This window comes from Vulpes vulpes, chromosome 5 (genome assembly GCF_048418805.1).
Source record: "Vulpes vulpes isolate BD-2025 chromosome 5, VulVul3, whole genome shotgun sequence".
NCBI classification, from domain to species: domain Eukaryota; kingdom Metazoa; phylum Chordata; class Mammalia; order Carnivora; family Canidae; genus Vulpes; species Vulpes vulpes.
This window is the reverse complement of record NC_132784.1, coordinates 84,279,341-84,296,311: the sequence shown is the minus strand read 5'-3', so window position 1 is coordinate 84,296,311 and position 16,971 is coordinate 84,279,341. Positions and strand designations below refer to the sequence as shown.

The 16,971-nt window shown below is 37.6% G+C and overlaps 1 protein-coding gene across 2 annotated transcripts in view; it reads right to left on the bottom strand.

The window, feature by feature from the left end:
• The window catches only part of TRIM44 (tripartite motif containing 44), a 109,467-nt gene that overhangs the window by 46,983 nt on the left and 45,513 nt on the right, over positions 1 to 16,971 (bottom strand). For both annotated transcript variants that reach the window (XM_026012854.2, XM_072759124.1), the window contains exon 4: positions 5,669 to 5,688. In XM_026012854.2, coding sequence (XP_025868639.2) covers positions 5,669 to 5,688 — 20 coding nt within the window. The remainder of the gene's footprint in view (positions 1 to 5,668; positions 5,689 to 16,971) is intronic.

The window sequence follows — 16,971 nt, the reverse complement described above, 5'->3', positions numbered from 1 at the left end:
AGTCTATGTGAGTTTGAACACTGGTTCTATCAATTTTTAGCTGTGCCATCTCATGTATGTATAACTTCTCTGCACCTCTGGGTACTGTATTAACCACATATTAGGACTGATATGAGAAATAAATGAGATAATATATGTAAAAGTTTCAAGGAAAACCATAGCATGTAAAGTGACATTCAGGGCCCTTTTACTGGGCCTTTCCTTTCTCTCTTTCTTTTTTTTTTTTAGCATTATGAAGCCAGAAAAGGCAGGCAGATGTATGCTAGAATACCGGCTGCTCCTAGCGAGCATTTCTAGTATGAGACAGATGGAAGTAAACTAGAGGCACCTTGGCTGAATTTTCCAGCTGTGAATGGATTCTCTGGTTATATACCAATATGCACAAAATATAATAAAGTGAATATCACAGGTAAATTTCTGAAAAGCAACTACTTTAGCAAAGGAGGATTGCTTTTATTATAGATAGGCAGCATAATGCATAATGTAGCTTTCTCCTTGTCTGGATGGGTAGAGGATAAACAATCAACATCAGCAGGGGAAACAAAGTCAGCTCAGTTTCTGAAACAGGGAAATGTGATTAAGAGATCCTCTATGCTGAAGGCCAACTGGGCTAGAACCCCACTTCTGTATAACAAACAGACATCTCCATTCCATGCCACAAGTATCAGAGCCATGTTCTTTGGCTTCTAGCTAGGTCTTCTGAAATGAAGACAATGCAAAAACCAAACCAATAATTTGCAGAGGACAAAAGAAACCTAAGTGTATCATTGACTTAGTTCCCTTTTATGTTTACAAACTAAGTTGTCAAGAAGAGAAATGTAGTATCTAAGAACATATGGTTATTACTGGGGAAGGGGAGAGTACCTAGTATATAGCCCAAAGAAATTTTTTTTTTAAGGAAACAAAATTGAGAAGATTTTTAAAAAATCCATTTGATTACAGAATCTAAGGCAGATTCTTTCTATTCCGTATGTAATATAAGACTATTCCTTCACACAACTTTAGCTCAAAAACCTGGGTGGGGAACAAGGGAAAGAAAGGCTTGTGTTTACAGGGAAATAAAAACAGCTTACACAGAGGCAATGAGGTTGAATGACTAGCCCAAGGTCACACAGTCAGTCTCAGGCAGACCAAGAATAGAAGGTAGGTCCGCTGACTCTCCTTGAGCTCCTACTCCTTCAGAACTCACTGCCTGATCACAGAATCAGCATGGGTCAGATTCACACTGATCTCAGCAGGAGCTTTCTGCCTGAATAAGAGCCAGCTCTGAAGATGAAAAATTCTACAGAAGTCCCAAATATGGTTGTTACTATTAAAAAGCCATTTTCCTCTAAGTTAAAAAAAAAATCACAGAAAATCTCAATAGCAAATCAAGATTTAATATTGATCTTGCTCCTTTTTTCCTCTGAGCACAAGAGTTTCAGGGTCCTTCCCCCCCTGACTTCCTCCCACTACAAAACAGCTTCGAGGCAGCAGATCCTACTGCCACCCCCTCTCCTCGAATATATATTACTTCTCAGCAGGCTCCGGCAGGAGTTGAGGAGCCAATCTGTGAGGGAGTGAACACAAGATCTCCCATAATAGCACAGAGAAGACAGAAAATTGCTGCCAAAAGTGTAAATTGCTTTTTTTTTGCTTGGAAAAAAAAAATCACTCTGGGCTTCAAAGACACCGTCTTGAAAGATGACTCCATGGTGGTTAATATCCATGTTCTACACATTAGGATTTTTGCTCCTCCACACCTCCACGAATGCTTGCCATCTATGTAACTGTAGCATGGATTTGAAGAGTAAACCACCAAAGGGCAGGGGAAGCAGGAAGGGAATTCTGCAGGGTCAAAGGAAGGCCTGGCTGCCTGCTCCCAAGAGAGTCTGAAACTACTCCTTTAGCTGCTGACCCTGAAAGAGCACTTTGTGAGGGGGAGATGAAGAAATATCCCTTTATAATGACAGAGGCTACAGAGAGGAGAGGGAGCTTGCAGAAAAGAGAGGCCCTAGCAATTTAATGTCAAAGTAAGTGAGACCTCCCAGATTAGAGGAATAAGAGCAAAGTGATCCTCTGAGGTGTATGCATGAATCCTCCTGGCTTTCTTTCAGGGTCACGGAGAGAGATGCACTGGCCGATGAGGGCAGATAAGGGCAGATAGTTCAAGTGATGGTAGAGGGCATGAACCCTGAAGCCAGATTGATTCAAATCCTAGCTCTGCTACTTACTGGCTCTGTGATCTAGGGCAAGTTAATCTTTCTGAGCATTAATTTCCTCATTACAAATGGGATAATAACTACATCATAAGCTTTACATGAGGACTAAATGAAAAGAAATATAAAGCATTGTATACAGTAAACCTTCAGTAAGTGATAGCTATGATTACTATGGTTATTAATTAGCAGGACAACTACACAATAAAATTCAGGGCCAGGAACAGACATGACCAACAGCACAATACTGGGACGTCTCACTTCAAATGGCTTGGGGAGTCAGAACCAAAAGGAGGAAAGAAAGCAGAGAGGCCCTGGCTGGTAGGAAGGGAGGACACAAGCTCTATCACAGGCAAATTCATGTCCATGGGACAGGGGTTTCCCTTTGTTCTTTCCTTTGTTCTTGTGGAGAGTGGCTGGAATCTAGTCTCCCTGGACTTCCATGCAGACAGTGGAGAAGTAGCTGAGATGGAAAGAATGCCAGCAAAGGAGACACGGGTATAATAATCCAAGAGACCTGGATGGAGAGTTTCCTGATTCATTTCTCTTCCATCCTCTGTGCAGGCACACCCACACTTCCCTTCTATCTCCTTTACACATCAAACTCTAATTCAATATTGTCAGAAATACAGAAACCTCTGGAACAAAACTCTGGCTTATTGAAATGGGAAAACGTGGATCTTAAATGAGAGAAATTTCAGATCAAAGGCAATCTGCCCTGAAGTGTTAATTGGAATTAACTGAGCCAAATGGTAGTTCAACACAAACTAAGAATGGAACCAACAAATACAAAGTTTAAAAAGAAAATCTGACTCCATCGAATTCTTTCTGTCAAATTCAAAGATGCTCTTCATTGTACCAAAGGGTTCATTGTATCAAAATGAGGGTTCTGCAAATCCTGGTCCAACAGAATCCCTGCTGACATCCACGATAGCCTGGTGCGAGGGAGACAGCTTGACATCGTGGTTGCTAGTAAAAAAAACTCTATGCTTCACGACTATCTTGTCAAAATGACATGAAAGTATCTGCAATTAAACTGTAAAACTAGCATCTTCTACTAAATAGTATCTTTGATGTGAGTTAATCTCTTCATAAGGTCCCTGTATTATTCTACTCAACATGACTCAGACATGTAACTATAAAGACAAGTGTGCTCATTCTCATCAGGTTCCTCCAAGCCACATTCCATCTGCTAAGGTGTTTCATTATATTGGTCGTCTCTAAACGCTCTTTCTGGGTAAGAAGGTCTAGGGCTCTGCTTGGCCTCGATTTTAAGGAAATTTGGAGTCTCTCGAAACCAAAAGTCTGTGCAAAATGGTAAAAACCTGGTCAATGACTAGAGAAGATGTGGATTTAGGCTCCCATCATCACTACTTAGTCTAACTAGTCTTCCATGCTCTGGTGTTAATCTACTTCCAATTCAGGCAGGCAGAGGAGACTTCTAAAATGCCAATCTACTCAGGTTAATTCCTGTTTACAATTTTTTAATGCTTTCCAACTGCTGGCAAATTAGAGCTCAAACACCTCAGAAGGTCTGTAAGGCCCTAAATGATCTAGATTCTTTCTTCCCTCCACTCTCCTCTTGTCTAGAGCTTTTACAACACAAGCTGTCCCCTCTACCTAGAATCCTACACCCTGCCCCACCTTTGCCTGCCTTCCCATCCTTCAGGGCCCTGTTTATATACAACCTTTTCTGGTAAGCCTTCCCTTATCCTCCGAGACTGACTTAGGAGCCTTCCTAAAGCAGCCAAAACTTCCCTTAATCATATCACTTGTCCCACAGTATAAGGACCCGGTGATTGCTTGTTTATTCTACAAGGACAAGAACCACATCTGTCTTAGTTATTACTATATGCCCAGCGCATAGCACAGTGCCTGACACACAGCAGGTCATAAGAAAAGAAAGGAAGGCAGTGGAGGCAAGGAGAGAGGGAGGAAAGAAATGAACCACAACTCGGAGAGAGCCTGTCCTGAGAATGGCTGGAAGATGAGATTCAAGAAATTTCCTGAGGCTCTGCAGTTCTAAAGTAGGATGTCTATGGCTTTAGCCACAATAGACAAGGAGCTAAGGCTGAGAACCACAGTTCCCAAGGTAGAGAAGCACCAGGAGATGCTGATGTGGGATAATATTTGGCACCAAGAAATGGACAGAGAGTGTGGGGATGGAGAAGGAAAAAAGAAGAAACTTTATTTGTTGGTTTATAAATAAAACCTAGAAAGAACTGAATTTTGGTTCCAGTAAGGTAACCTTGGACAATTCATGTACCTTCTTTCAATGAGAATTTGAACTTGGTAAGTGATTTTTCAAACTGAGTTCTAAGAAACCCTAGGTTTCTGCAGAAGCTCCTCAGGGTCTATTGGATTGAACAGAGAAGACTTACAGTGAATGTGGCCCCCAACTTTATTCAGAGTAAAACTCTCTGTATATTGGGGTTCTATCTAAAGCTCATTTAAAAGGGGGGGGGGGGCATTTCTCCTAAAGCTAATGCTTAAATGGCAATGGCCTAAATGAACTCTCTGATACCTCCAAGCCTGAATAGTCCTTGATCCTAGGTGACACAGGGGACCCACGTGGACGTGTTACTTTACTTTGTACAAATGCCCCTTGATTGTGTTGACAACAAAGCTGCAGCATCTCCTAGAGCCTGTTCTCACTGAGCAGCATGACAGAAAAGGTAAGGAAACCAAACTCCAGGTTTACTCCAAGGCTGAGGCAATAATGTAATATACTTTTAAATGTGATGGGGTGGGCAGTCCCGGTGGCTCAGCAGTTTAGCGCTGCCTTCAGCCCAGGACATGATCCTGGAGACCTGGGATCAAGTCCCACATCGGGCTCCCTACGTGGAGCCTGCCTCTCCCTCTGCCTGTGCCTCTGCCTCTCTCTCTCCCTCTCTCTGTGTCTTTCATGATTAAATAAATAAAATCTTAAAAAAAAAAAATGTGATGTGGTGATAGAGAAGCATCTTTTTTTTTTTTCCTAAACAAAGTTAGGAAACATAATATCTATGACCTAGGATTCGAGGTTTCAGTGGTGTCTCAAGTCAGAAACAAAGAATATTGGATCCAAAGCCCATTAAAAAAAAAAAAAAAAGCAATCCAATTCCAATCAAGAAAGAATGCAAAAGTTTATCTAGGCAGTCCACCTGATAGCCTAATTACCATTCATATGTAGTGCCTACTCTTCTTTTTTTTTTTTTTAGTGCCTACTCTTCTTAACAAGGTATTCTTAAGTTACTGTCATTATATACTTTAAAGTCTACCTTTATCTGAAGGTTACAGGCAGGAAATGGCACAGATGGGGAGGGAGATGGGAATCTTACAAAATAAGATTTTCAAAGCCCTGGCTTAAGATGTTGATCCCTTTTCTGCACTGTTCTTTGGCTGTCCATATTTCATGGAACATTAAAAGGCCACAAATGTCACTCTACTTCAATTCTGAGAACAGACAAGCAGCAATAATGTGATCTTACCTGGGTCCTTCCTCATCACCCTGAAAGAAACAGAAAGAAACAGCATTAGAAATCAGCATTGGTAGAGACAGATTTAGACTTCTTTCTTTTCCCTCTCCTCACGCAACCTGAAAGCAAGGCTCGTGCATTTCCTTTAACAGAGACAAACCAGCAGATGTCTAAGGGCTAAAACAAGGGCTAACATAATCCTATGCTCGAACTGCCCAGCAGAGATGAACTGATAATTTGCCCTTCCAAGCAGTTAAGTGAATGTATAGACCTAGGAGGCCTAAATAATAGCCTTGCCTTTTTATTTGTATGGCTGGCAGTACTTAGTTCTGAGCGAACTGAGAGCCCAAAATAGCAGCAGGTCTTAGGCAAAAGCTGACCAGCTCCAAAAGTATCAAGCTGTTTCCTTCAAAGACTCATTTCTGCCTTGGTCTAGCATTTTTCGCTTCAAACATGAACATAGCAACTCTAATATAGGGCACACTGTGGTAGAAAGGGCACTGAACTGGGACTCAGAAAATTGGGATTCTAGTCCAAGCTCCGTTATTTATTAACTATGTGCCCTTGGGCAAGCTAATTAATTAATCTGAACCTTGGTCTTCTCCTTTATAAAAGGGGAGCTCTGGCATTTGATGATCTACAACATCCCTCAGCCCAACACTGGCTTTTCACTCCTTCTCATTCACAGTCTACAGAAACAATGTGTAAGGGTTATCTGTCCAGGTATAGCATGCTCCAAACCTAACTTTACCAGTGACCAGAGCAGAGTCCTTTGACTCTCTTCTTGTGATCACACAAAAGTTTTCAAAAGACTCTCAAGCCTTTCCAAGGGACCTCACTTGTCCTTTTGGTGACGTGGTTATTTACATCCTTCTCTTTAGCCATTCAGGATTGGTCTTAATAGAGAATGCATCACCTAGTTGTGAACTCCCTAGTGCACCTATCAGATTGACTGTTCCTATTGGTATAAAGGAATGAACTCTGGAGTCAGACACTCAAGGTTCAAATCTTGACTCCATCAAGTTACTTGCTGTGTTATCCTAGTCAAGTTACTTTGCCTCATTTAACTTCAATTTCCTACTCTGTAAAATAGGGGTAATAACTGTCCTTGTATCATAGGATGAGTGGGAAGATTAAATGAATCACTATGTATAAACATCAAGAACAGTGCCTAAGACACAGGATGCACCTAATAATGGTATCAGTAACAATTCAGTATGATACGCTACTACAGGTGGGCACTGAAGGTAAAAGATAATGATCTAACCTAGGAACTCCCATTCAGGAGCAGGGAAACAGAAAGAGATAGAAAATGAATTATGTTAAGGGCTCTACCAAAGATATAAGGAAAATGAGAGTCATAAGGGAAGTGAAAAACATGGCCTCTTTTGGAGAAGGGGAAGGGAGGGCTTCACAGAGAAGGTGATGTTTATATTGGAATTTGAAGGATAAGCAGGATTTTCCCAGTTTGGCAACAGAAGATGAGTGGGAAGGGCACTGGACTAGCAAAAGCAAAGACACTGCAATAAAATGTATATATATGTATATATATCTTAAAGGAATTTTGAGTGTGATGATACTAGAGAATGGTGATATGCTTATGTGTGTCTTGGGCAGGAGATGTGGTGGATAGGACAGTGGAGTGGGGTTGGAGGGTTGGTAGGGCAACTGAGGTAAAAAGATTGCCAGGGCAAAGCCTGAAAGGACAGCTGTCTCCAGAAAGGTGATTTAAATCAGATTATACACTGGAGGCTGGATAAGGAGGGCAGTTAGCAGAATATTCAGGATTTGCAGTACTGGTCAGGTTGCTAATCATCCACAGTCCAATGAGAGAGAAGTGGGGCAGTGGTGGAAGGAGGTATAGGGATGGAGGGAGCTTTTTTTGCATTTTGATCGACTGCTGTGTCTTATGGGAACTATAATCTAGTAAGAAAAAATTCATACAATTTAAATTTAATATGAGTTACATAACTATCAGTGACTTAATTAAACCTCAACACAAGTTTTCAATTATCTTTGGATGTTCAAACATAATTGTCTAGGACAATCTTATGGAAAAAAGTATCCAAACTTTCTTCCGTGATTCAGAGTGAGTCCTCACAACCATGTATCTTGGCACAGTGGTTAAGGGATAGACTTTCTGACTTCAAGAAACATGGCTTCAAATTTGGGTTCATCAGTTCCACCAATGAAGCTTTTGGCAATTTGCCTTAACTTTTCCAAGGTTCAGTTTCCTGACCTATACCATGGAAATCCTAATTCTTACCTTACAGGGTGGCAATACAAATTAAAATAAATGAGAAAATATGTAAGACACTAAGCGAATGTCTGGCACATTATGAGTGTTCAACAAATGGTGCTCAGTTTTGTATTTTCCCTGAATTAACTAATAACATCTGTAGGGAGTGAGGATGGACAGAGAAGAGGGGACACAAGACTCTGCTGAACATTCATCCATTTCTGCAGCTTATAGATATGTGGCTTTTCAGAAGCAACAGTCACTATCGTAAAGCACGGGGGAAGACCAGGGTGAGAATTTCAACTGTTGAAGGATTGAATAAATGAATGAGAGAACAAACAAACATACATATGGCAACTCTGAATAGGTCAGTAGATACTCAGAAGAGTGCTAATCTTCCTCGTAAAAGATGTGAATGCTATTCCCTACTATTCTGAAAGCCTAGCTAATTCCCATCTGTTCTTTAAGATCAAGTCTCACTTGGAAATTTTTTCTCACTGACAGACCGAGTAATTCTTTTCTGCCCTGCACATCTATATGGCTCACACTTCTTGACTGGTTCTTAGAGCAGAAAACCAAGTGATAGCACCATACAGTGTCTCCCTCTTTGGATTTCAACTCCTTGAGAACAGAAACTGTGTATTGTTAATCTCTTTATTCACTGCATCTTACACAGCACAAGGCACATAATTAATAATTATTCAAAAGTGGAAAGGAGGGAACGCAAGATATATGTAGGATTTAAGATTAATTTCTACCTCCCATTATAAATGAATCTTGGTTTCAGAGAATATTAGAACTGAAAGTTTGCTAAACACCAGTTTCTATTTATATGACTTGTTATGATTAAGCAATGCTCTCAAATCCCTCCATCAATATCAATGCTCTTGGTTGGCAGGCTATATTCTAGTACCTACCATCTTGCTTCTACTTCCACCAGTTGAAATGTATGTTCACCAAGAACCAAACAATTTTGTTTCTAAGGCTGCTTAAATCATTTGAGGTTGTAATTATGACAATACATTTTATTAAATAACAAGAAGTGAATGCAAGAGAGAACCACTGCTTCTATGAAAACTAAGCTGAGGATCCCTGGGTGGCGCAGCAGTTTGGCGCCTGCCTTTGGCCCAGGGCGCGATCCTGGAGATCCGGGATCGAATCCCACGTCGGGCTCCCGGTGCATGGAGCCTGCTTCTCTCTCTCTCTCTCTCTCTCTCTCTCTGTGTGTGACTATCATAAATAAATAAAAAAAAAAAAATTTAAAAAAAAAAAAAAAAAAAAAAGAAAACTAAGCTGAAAGTTTCCAAAGCATTCAATAAAGATAAGTTACTTAAAAACTGATGTCAACTTTGATGTAGGTGAGACATATGCAAAATATTAGAAAAAATAAAGTATAAAAGTCGAGGATTCCACATTCAGTTTGCTTCGAATATTATCCTGAAATTGGACCTTATAAACACTACAGTATGGATGTGGTTTATGCCAGAAGCATAATATTCCACTCCAAATGGCAAGCCGGTATCCTCAAAAAGGCCTTGAGTCAAAAATCAAAGAAATATGCAGATATATATTTCATGTTTAAAATAAATGTTTAGGGTACACATGTATCATTTTTAATGATTTGCTCATTTGAACTTTTTCTAAAATTATCTCATGTAGTTCAGTACTCTTTTCTCAAAACTAGAGAAGTACTCATGATACGCAAATAAAAGTAAAGACACACCATTTTTTAGTACTTGACTTTGGCAAGGAGGTTTATAAAATTCAGGCAAAAAATGAGAGACTGTCAAAACTAGTGATGAAAATGTACACTGATATAACTGTTCTGTGGGCAGTTTACAAATATGTACAAGAGCCTAAAAACAGTCCATACCTTTGACTCAGTAATTACTTATAAACAAAAGCATGTGCTATAATGTAATAAATGGTAGTAAGGTAGTTGGAAATAAAATGCAGTAAAAGTGAAGTTTGTGTCATTGATTCAGGATTCATACATTATGTTTATGAAGAATTTCTGGTAATATGAGGTAAATTTAAAATATAATGTTAAGAAAATAATAGCATGAGAGGATGAAGATGTTAACTAATCTTACTGTGGTAATCATTTTGCAATATATATGTGTATCAAAATCATCACACTGTACACTTTAAACTTACATATATAAAAAAAAATAAACTTACATATATGCCAATTTTATCTCAATAAAGCTGGGGAAAAAAAATAAAGCTGGGGAAAAAATGTACGCAAAAAAGAAAAAAAAGGAAAAAATACCCTGTTATAACTAAATTTACTTTCTGCTCTGTCTAGAAGTTTTTAACATTCTATAATAAATAAGAAGGAAATAATTTTATATAGTTATTTGAAGACAGGAAAGACCACACATCTCATTAGACCTGTGGGAATGGTACCAAACTCCTTCTGTATGCTACATTCTAAAAGAGGACCCCAAAATATTAAAAACACATTTTTAAAAAGAAATGTCACTAGGAAATCTTGTAATCTCTGGACTTCTTCAACTAGAAGCTCTGTGATTCTACTTGGCCTAATCAAATTCATCTGTCCTGAAGATTTCTTAAAACAGACACTGTGTTAATGGACTGGTTTTAGATTGATCTTCATAAATCAAAGGCAATAGCACTTGAGCAAGTGGACTATTTATAATTTTTGTTTTTAACAGCTTTATTGAAGTATAATTTATAATACCATAAAATTACTTGTTTTGAGTATATATTCAATGACTTTAAATTTATAGTTATACAACTATTATCACAAACTTGCTTAAAAACTGTATGTATACAGGTATAAAATTGTATTTTCCTGAACTTCTTTAGAAGCATATGATTGTTTAAAATTATAACTGTCTTGCAGTGTTTATAACATATATAGATTTTCTACATGACAACTATAATACAAAGGACATAAAGAGTGTTAATTGGCTTATATGGTTTCAAGTATCTATGTTTTATGTGAAATGGTGCTATATTAATTTTAAGTAGACAGAAAATTTAAGGACTTATATATATGTTATATATATTACATCTATTCCAATATACATATATTATAATCTCCATAGAAACCATTACTAAATAAGAACAAAGTAATAGAGCTAAAAGGCCAAAAAAAATATTAAAATGGAATTCAAATAACTGTTTCAAAAGCCCAAAAGAAGGCAAGAAAAGACAAGAGGAATAGAAATACATGAAGAAATAGAAAACAAATCATAAAATAGCTGACCTAAATTCAATCATATTAATAATAACAGTAAATGTTAATGGGCTGCACACTTCAATTAAAAAGCAGAGATTATCAGAATGGATAGAAGAATAGGACCCAGCCATATGTTTCCTAGGAGAGAGACACTTTAACAACAGATAGACCAAAAACAAATTGATGGGGACACACCATGAGAACAGTAAGTCTAAGACTAGATTGGCTCTACTAAAGTTAGATAACATAGACAGGAAGACAATATTAGCAGATAAAAAGAGGGACTTTCATAATGATTTAAAGGGTCAGTTCATTAGAAAGACAACAATCATAAGTATATATTTGCTTAAAGATATTTTCAAGATATGTAAAAGTTGACAGAATTAAAGGGAGAGATAATTCCTTAGTCATCCTTAGAAATTTAACCTCTCAACAGTTGACAGAACTGTCAACACAAAGATCAGTAAAATCATAAGTTATTTGAATACCTAATTGATACTCAATAGGACACTACACCCCAAACTATAAAATAGGTGCACATATGCATTCACCAAGATGGACCATATGGTAGGTGATAAAACAAGTCTCAAACAAGTTAAAAGCTTGAAATCATTCAAAACACATTCTCTGATCACAATGGAAAAAATTAGTAATAAGTAATAGTATGACATGTAGGAAAATCCTTATTATTTGGAAACTCAACCAGACACAAATAATCAATGAGTAAAGAAAAGAAATCACAAAGTAAATAAATAATATTTCAAACGGAATGACAGTGAAAATAAAACATAGCCAAAGTTTAGGATTCAACTAAAGCAGTGCTTAGAGAGAAAAGTATAGTTTTGAAAGCTGACATAAAAAGTAGTAAAATCAGGCAGCCCAGGTGGCTCAGCGGTTTAGTGCCGCCTTCAGTCCAGGGCCTGATCCTGGAGACCCTGGGATCGAGTCCCATGTCAGGCTCCCTGCATGGAGCCTGCTTCTCCCTCTGCCTTTGTTTCTGCCATGGACAGAAACTGTCTCTCATGAATAAATAAATAAAATCTTTTAAAAAAGTAGTAAAATCAATGATCTATAAAGCTAGAAGAAAGAATGAGTAAACTCAAAATAAGCAGAAAAAAAGGAAATAAGAGTAGATATAAACAAAATAGAAAACACAGAATAAAATTATCAAATGAAAAAGTTCTTTAACAAAATTAATAGTAATTAGACTGATCAAAGAAAAAAGGAGAAAATCACAAATTATCAGTTCAGAAATAGATAGGTTATCATTAGAGATGTTACAGTTAAAAAAATCACAAGAAAACAGTATGAACAACTTTACACTAAAAACTACAACTTAAATGAAAACAAATTCTTTGAAAATTACAACACAAATTTAAACAAATATACAATTTAAATACAACACAAGTTAAAATTTAAATAAACATGAGATCAAACAAAATCTGAATAGCCTTATTAAAGAAATTAAATTGGTTATCAAAAACCCTCACATAAACTCCAGGATAGATGATTTTGCTGATAAATGTTGCCAAATATTTATGGGAGAAACAACACCAACTGTACATAAACTTTCAGAAAATAGGTGAGGAGGGAATAGTTCTCAATTTGTTTTCTGAGGCCAGCTAACCCTAATACCAAAGCCTGACAATGATGTTATAAAAATATTAAAATTACTTGGGATGCCTGGGTGGCTCAGTGGTTGAGCATCTTCCTTTGGCTCAGGATCTGATCCTGGAGTCCTAGGATCCAGTCCTGCATCCAGCTCTCTGCAGGGAGCCTGCTTCTCCCTCTGCCTATGTCTCTGCCTCTCTCTCTGTGTTTCTCATGAATAAATAAATAAAATCTTAAAATATATATGTATATATATTTTATTATATATATTTATTTTATATATATGTGTGTGTGTGTGTGTGTGTATATATATATATATATATATATATATATATATATATAAAATTACAGATGAATATCCCCCATTGAACACAGACCTAAAAATCTTTTTTAAAAAATTAATGAACTGAGGGGCACTGGGGTGGCTCAATAATTAAGTTAATCAATAAGTTAAATGTCTGCCTTCAGTTCAGGTGATGATCCTCAGGTCCTGGGGTACTGGGATGGAGCCCCTTATGGGCAGGCTCCCTGCTCAATGGGGAGTCTACTTCTTACCCTCTGCTCCTCCACCTATCCGCTCCTGCTCTCTCTCTCTCTCCCTAGCTTGCTCTGTCTTAAATAACATCTTTGAAAAAAATTTAAAAATAAAATAAAAAATTAATGAATTAAACCCAGATTATATATCTTGACAAAGTGGGAGTTTATCTTAAGAATGTAAGGTTGATTTAATATTGTAAAATTAACTAATATAATCAGCCATTACAATAAAATAATGAAAAAACCCATGTAATCATTTCAATGGATATAGAGCAAATACCTTATATATACTACATTCATTTAAATTATTGTTCCCCATAGCCAATGTGTCATGTCTTTCCAGCTGCTTTGCTTTCAAGACTTTTCTTTGTCCTTCCTTTTTATTTCTTTAATTTTGATGTGTTTAGGTATGGATTTCTTAAGAGTTTATCTTGCTTGGAATCACTCAACTTCTTAAATCTCTGGGTTTATGTCTTTCAACCAAATTTTAGGAATTCTGAGTCATTAATTCTTCAATTTTTTCAGTACCACACTGCTTTTCCTCCCCTACGGGACATGGGTGACATATACGTTAGATCTTTATTGTCCCACAGGTCCCTAAGACTCAGTTTCAATTAGTTTTCAATCTTTTTTATTGGTTGTTCAGACTGGATCTATATTTTCAAATTCACCAATTCTTTCCTCTCTTATCTCCAATTTGCCACTGAGCCAATCCAGTGAATCTTTTATGTCAATTATTGTATTTTTTAGTAGTAAAATTTTTATTTGGTTCTTCTTTACATCTTCTATTTCTTTGCTAAGATTTTTTTTTTCATTTGTTTCCACAGTTAGTTATTGCTAAGTCATTTTCATAATAGTAGGTTTAAAATCCTTGTCTGATAATTCTAAACTCTGTGTCTTCTTGGTGGTGGCATATTTTCTCATTAGATTGTCTTTTCTCATTAGAGTTGGGATTTATTGGTTCTTGGTATAATGACTGATTTGGGACTATATCCTGAACATTTTAAGTATTTAAGAATCTGGTTCCTATTTAAATCTTCTATTCTAGCAAGAAGTCAACCTATTTAAATTCAGAACACATGTCCTATTACATTAGTATAACACTGTGTATCAAGTGCCCCCCTCAGTGCCCGTCACCCAGGCACTTGATGGGATGAGCACTGGGTGTTATGCTATATGTTGGCAAATTGAACTCCAATTAAAAAAAAACAAAAACAAAACACTGTGTATCAGCTATACTTCAATTAAAAAAATAAATAAAACAAAATAAAGTGAATATAAAAATAAAATTGATGGTGAAAAAAAAAGAATAAAGAAGCAGAAACATGTCCTGGGTCAGGTTTGTGGACTGTGGTTCAAATATCAATTTAGCTTAAAAGATTCTACAGTGCTATTTTGATATGCCCCCTTCAGATGACAAACTCCAATGCTACAGTCTCCACAGCGCTGGCTGGGAAGGAGAAGGAGCCCCAGCTCATTACTACAGAGTAAGAGTGGAAGATAGGGTTCTACCCACTGACCCAGTTGGGGAGGTATATTGCCTGGTTAATGTAGGGGTGGGAGGGAGGAGTTAGAGCTCCATCTACAGTCTCCATAGGGGAGGGATACCATTTCCTTCCTGATCATACAGGGCAGGGGTAAAAGTAAGAGTTCCACCTATAGGCTCTAAGGGAGACAGGCACCAGTGACTACTGAGAGGAACAGGGGTGATGCCTAAAGGCTCCAGGGGAAAGGAATGATAACTCATTACTGAAGGAGAGGAATAAAAAATAGGTCTCCAACACACCTACTCCACTACTGCAGGGCCAAGTGGAGTTGGGAAGGGGTACAGCTTTATTCATGGTGTATGTCTCCAGAATTGGCAGGAATGGTCAAAAGTTTTCTCTATAGCTGAACTGCCCTTTTCCTAGTGCTTTGGCTACAGAGAGCAGGCTTTTCTTGGAGATTTTCTTTCTGTTTTGTTCATTATGGCTTCTAGTTTGCATGGCACCCAGGCCAGGATATACAGGAAGCAAGAAAAATCCCAGGGAATTTACTGCTATGTAGTTCCTCAAATCTCAAGATCCCTGGTCAGAACCATCTTTTCTCACTTTAGAGAGTCTTCTGGTAGGTCATTTAAATATTTTGTCCAGTGGCACATGAGTGGCTCAATTGGTTAAGCATATGACTTCGGCTCAGGTAATAATCTCAGGGTTCTGGGATCTAACCCTAAGTCAGGCTCCTAAGGTTAGCAGGGAGTCTGTTTCTTCCTCTCCCTTCCCCTTCTCCAGCTCATGTTCTTTCTCTTTCTCGCTCTCTCTCAAATAAATAAATAAAAAAATAAATAAATATTCATCCAGGAATTTTTGCTGTGATTAGTGGAAGTAATAAAGTCAAATATGTTTACTCCATCTTGTTCATAACCAGAAGCTGCAATCTGATTTTAAATGCATCAAAAAATAAGATGCATTGAAGAGTAGAAGGCTGGAAAGATGGCTATGTATAAATCATGATTCAAGTATATTAAAATGTTAATGGTAGAATGTAGGTGGAAGTATATGGGTGTAATCTGTAAAATCTTTTCAACTTTGCTATATGTTTGAAAATTTTCATAATAAAATGTTGGGGGGAAGAATCTTTTGGCCAAATCTGAAATGCAAATGATTAAAAAAAAACCGCAACATGCAAAAGGAAGAAAAGAATTCCTCTGCTGAGTGAAAGAGAGGTACTGGAGATTTGCTCTGATCAATAAGTTACCAGATTAACTGGAACAAGAGGCTATTAGATGAGAACAGCTCTTTGTAAAAGCTCTAGCCAGCTGAATGCTACTTTTTGTTTTTGATAGCTTATTTTGTCCACAGCCTGGTCCTTAGGCCTTGTCAGTTTTGCATCTCTCAGAGTAATTCCATCAGAGTTAACAAGCATAGTGCAGTTGAGCAGCTGAACTGCTTGAAGGACAGTTAATATTGGGGAGGGACTAAATTCATTACTTGAAATGAAAATAAAAGAGGGGGGAATAATTCTCAAAATTAAATCTTTATTTTTGAAAAAAACAATCTAATTAATACAGAATAAATGTGGGAGTTCGATTTTGGGGAGGGGGGGATGTGGGACACAGTTATGCCATTGATCCCCTGAGTTAACTCTAGTTGAGTTGTTTGTTTAAGATACAAAGTGACCACCTTCATACTAAAAAAGGTTTCAGAAATGCAAAGGTGTCCAGGGCACGGATTCTCTTCATTTTTCCCACATATACAAGTGGGATACTTGGCATATGGCACATAGTAAAGAAAACACATTGGCAATGGGATAGGATGGACTTCACTGTGAATCCTGGCTCCATTTTCTACTAACTAAATGACACTGGCTCCAAGTCTCTGCAGTTCTCTGCCTCTCAATATCCCATCTGTAAGAAGATAATGAATGCTGATAGAAGGGTTAAATGAAATGATGAATATAAAGTGCTCTCTTGCCTATCTAGAAACTTACTTATGCACATACTGTCTTAGTTTTAGGGAGGATAAATGAAAAAAAAAAAAGAACAAGATCTATTCCATTCTTTTCACACACTGATGAAAATTAATCAAGAACCTTGGATGAGTGAAGCAGGTAACTGTCCAATGGTCTCTGACATTTTCTGTCAGGGTGACTCAGACAATATCTGCCTCCTAGATGATACCCTAGCTCTTCTGCTGGCTCATTTATTCTGGGGCTAGGCTCTCCTGGGCCAAGGCAAGACTG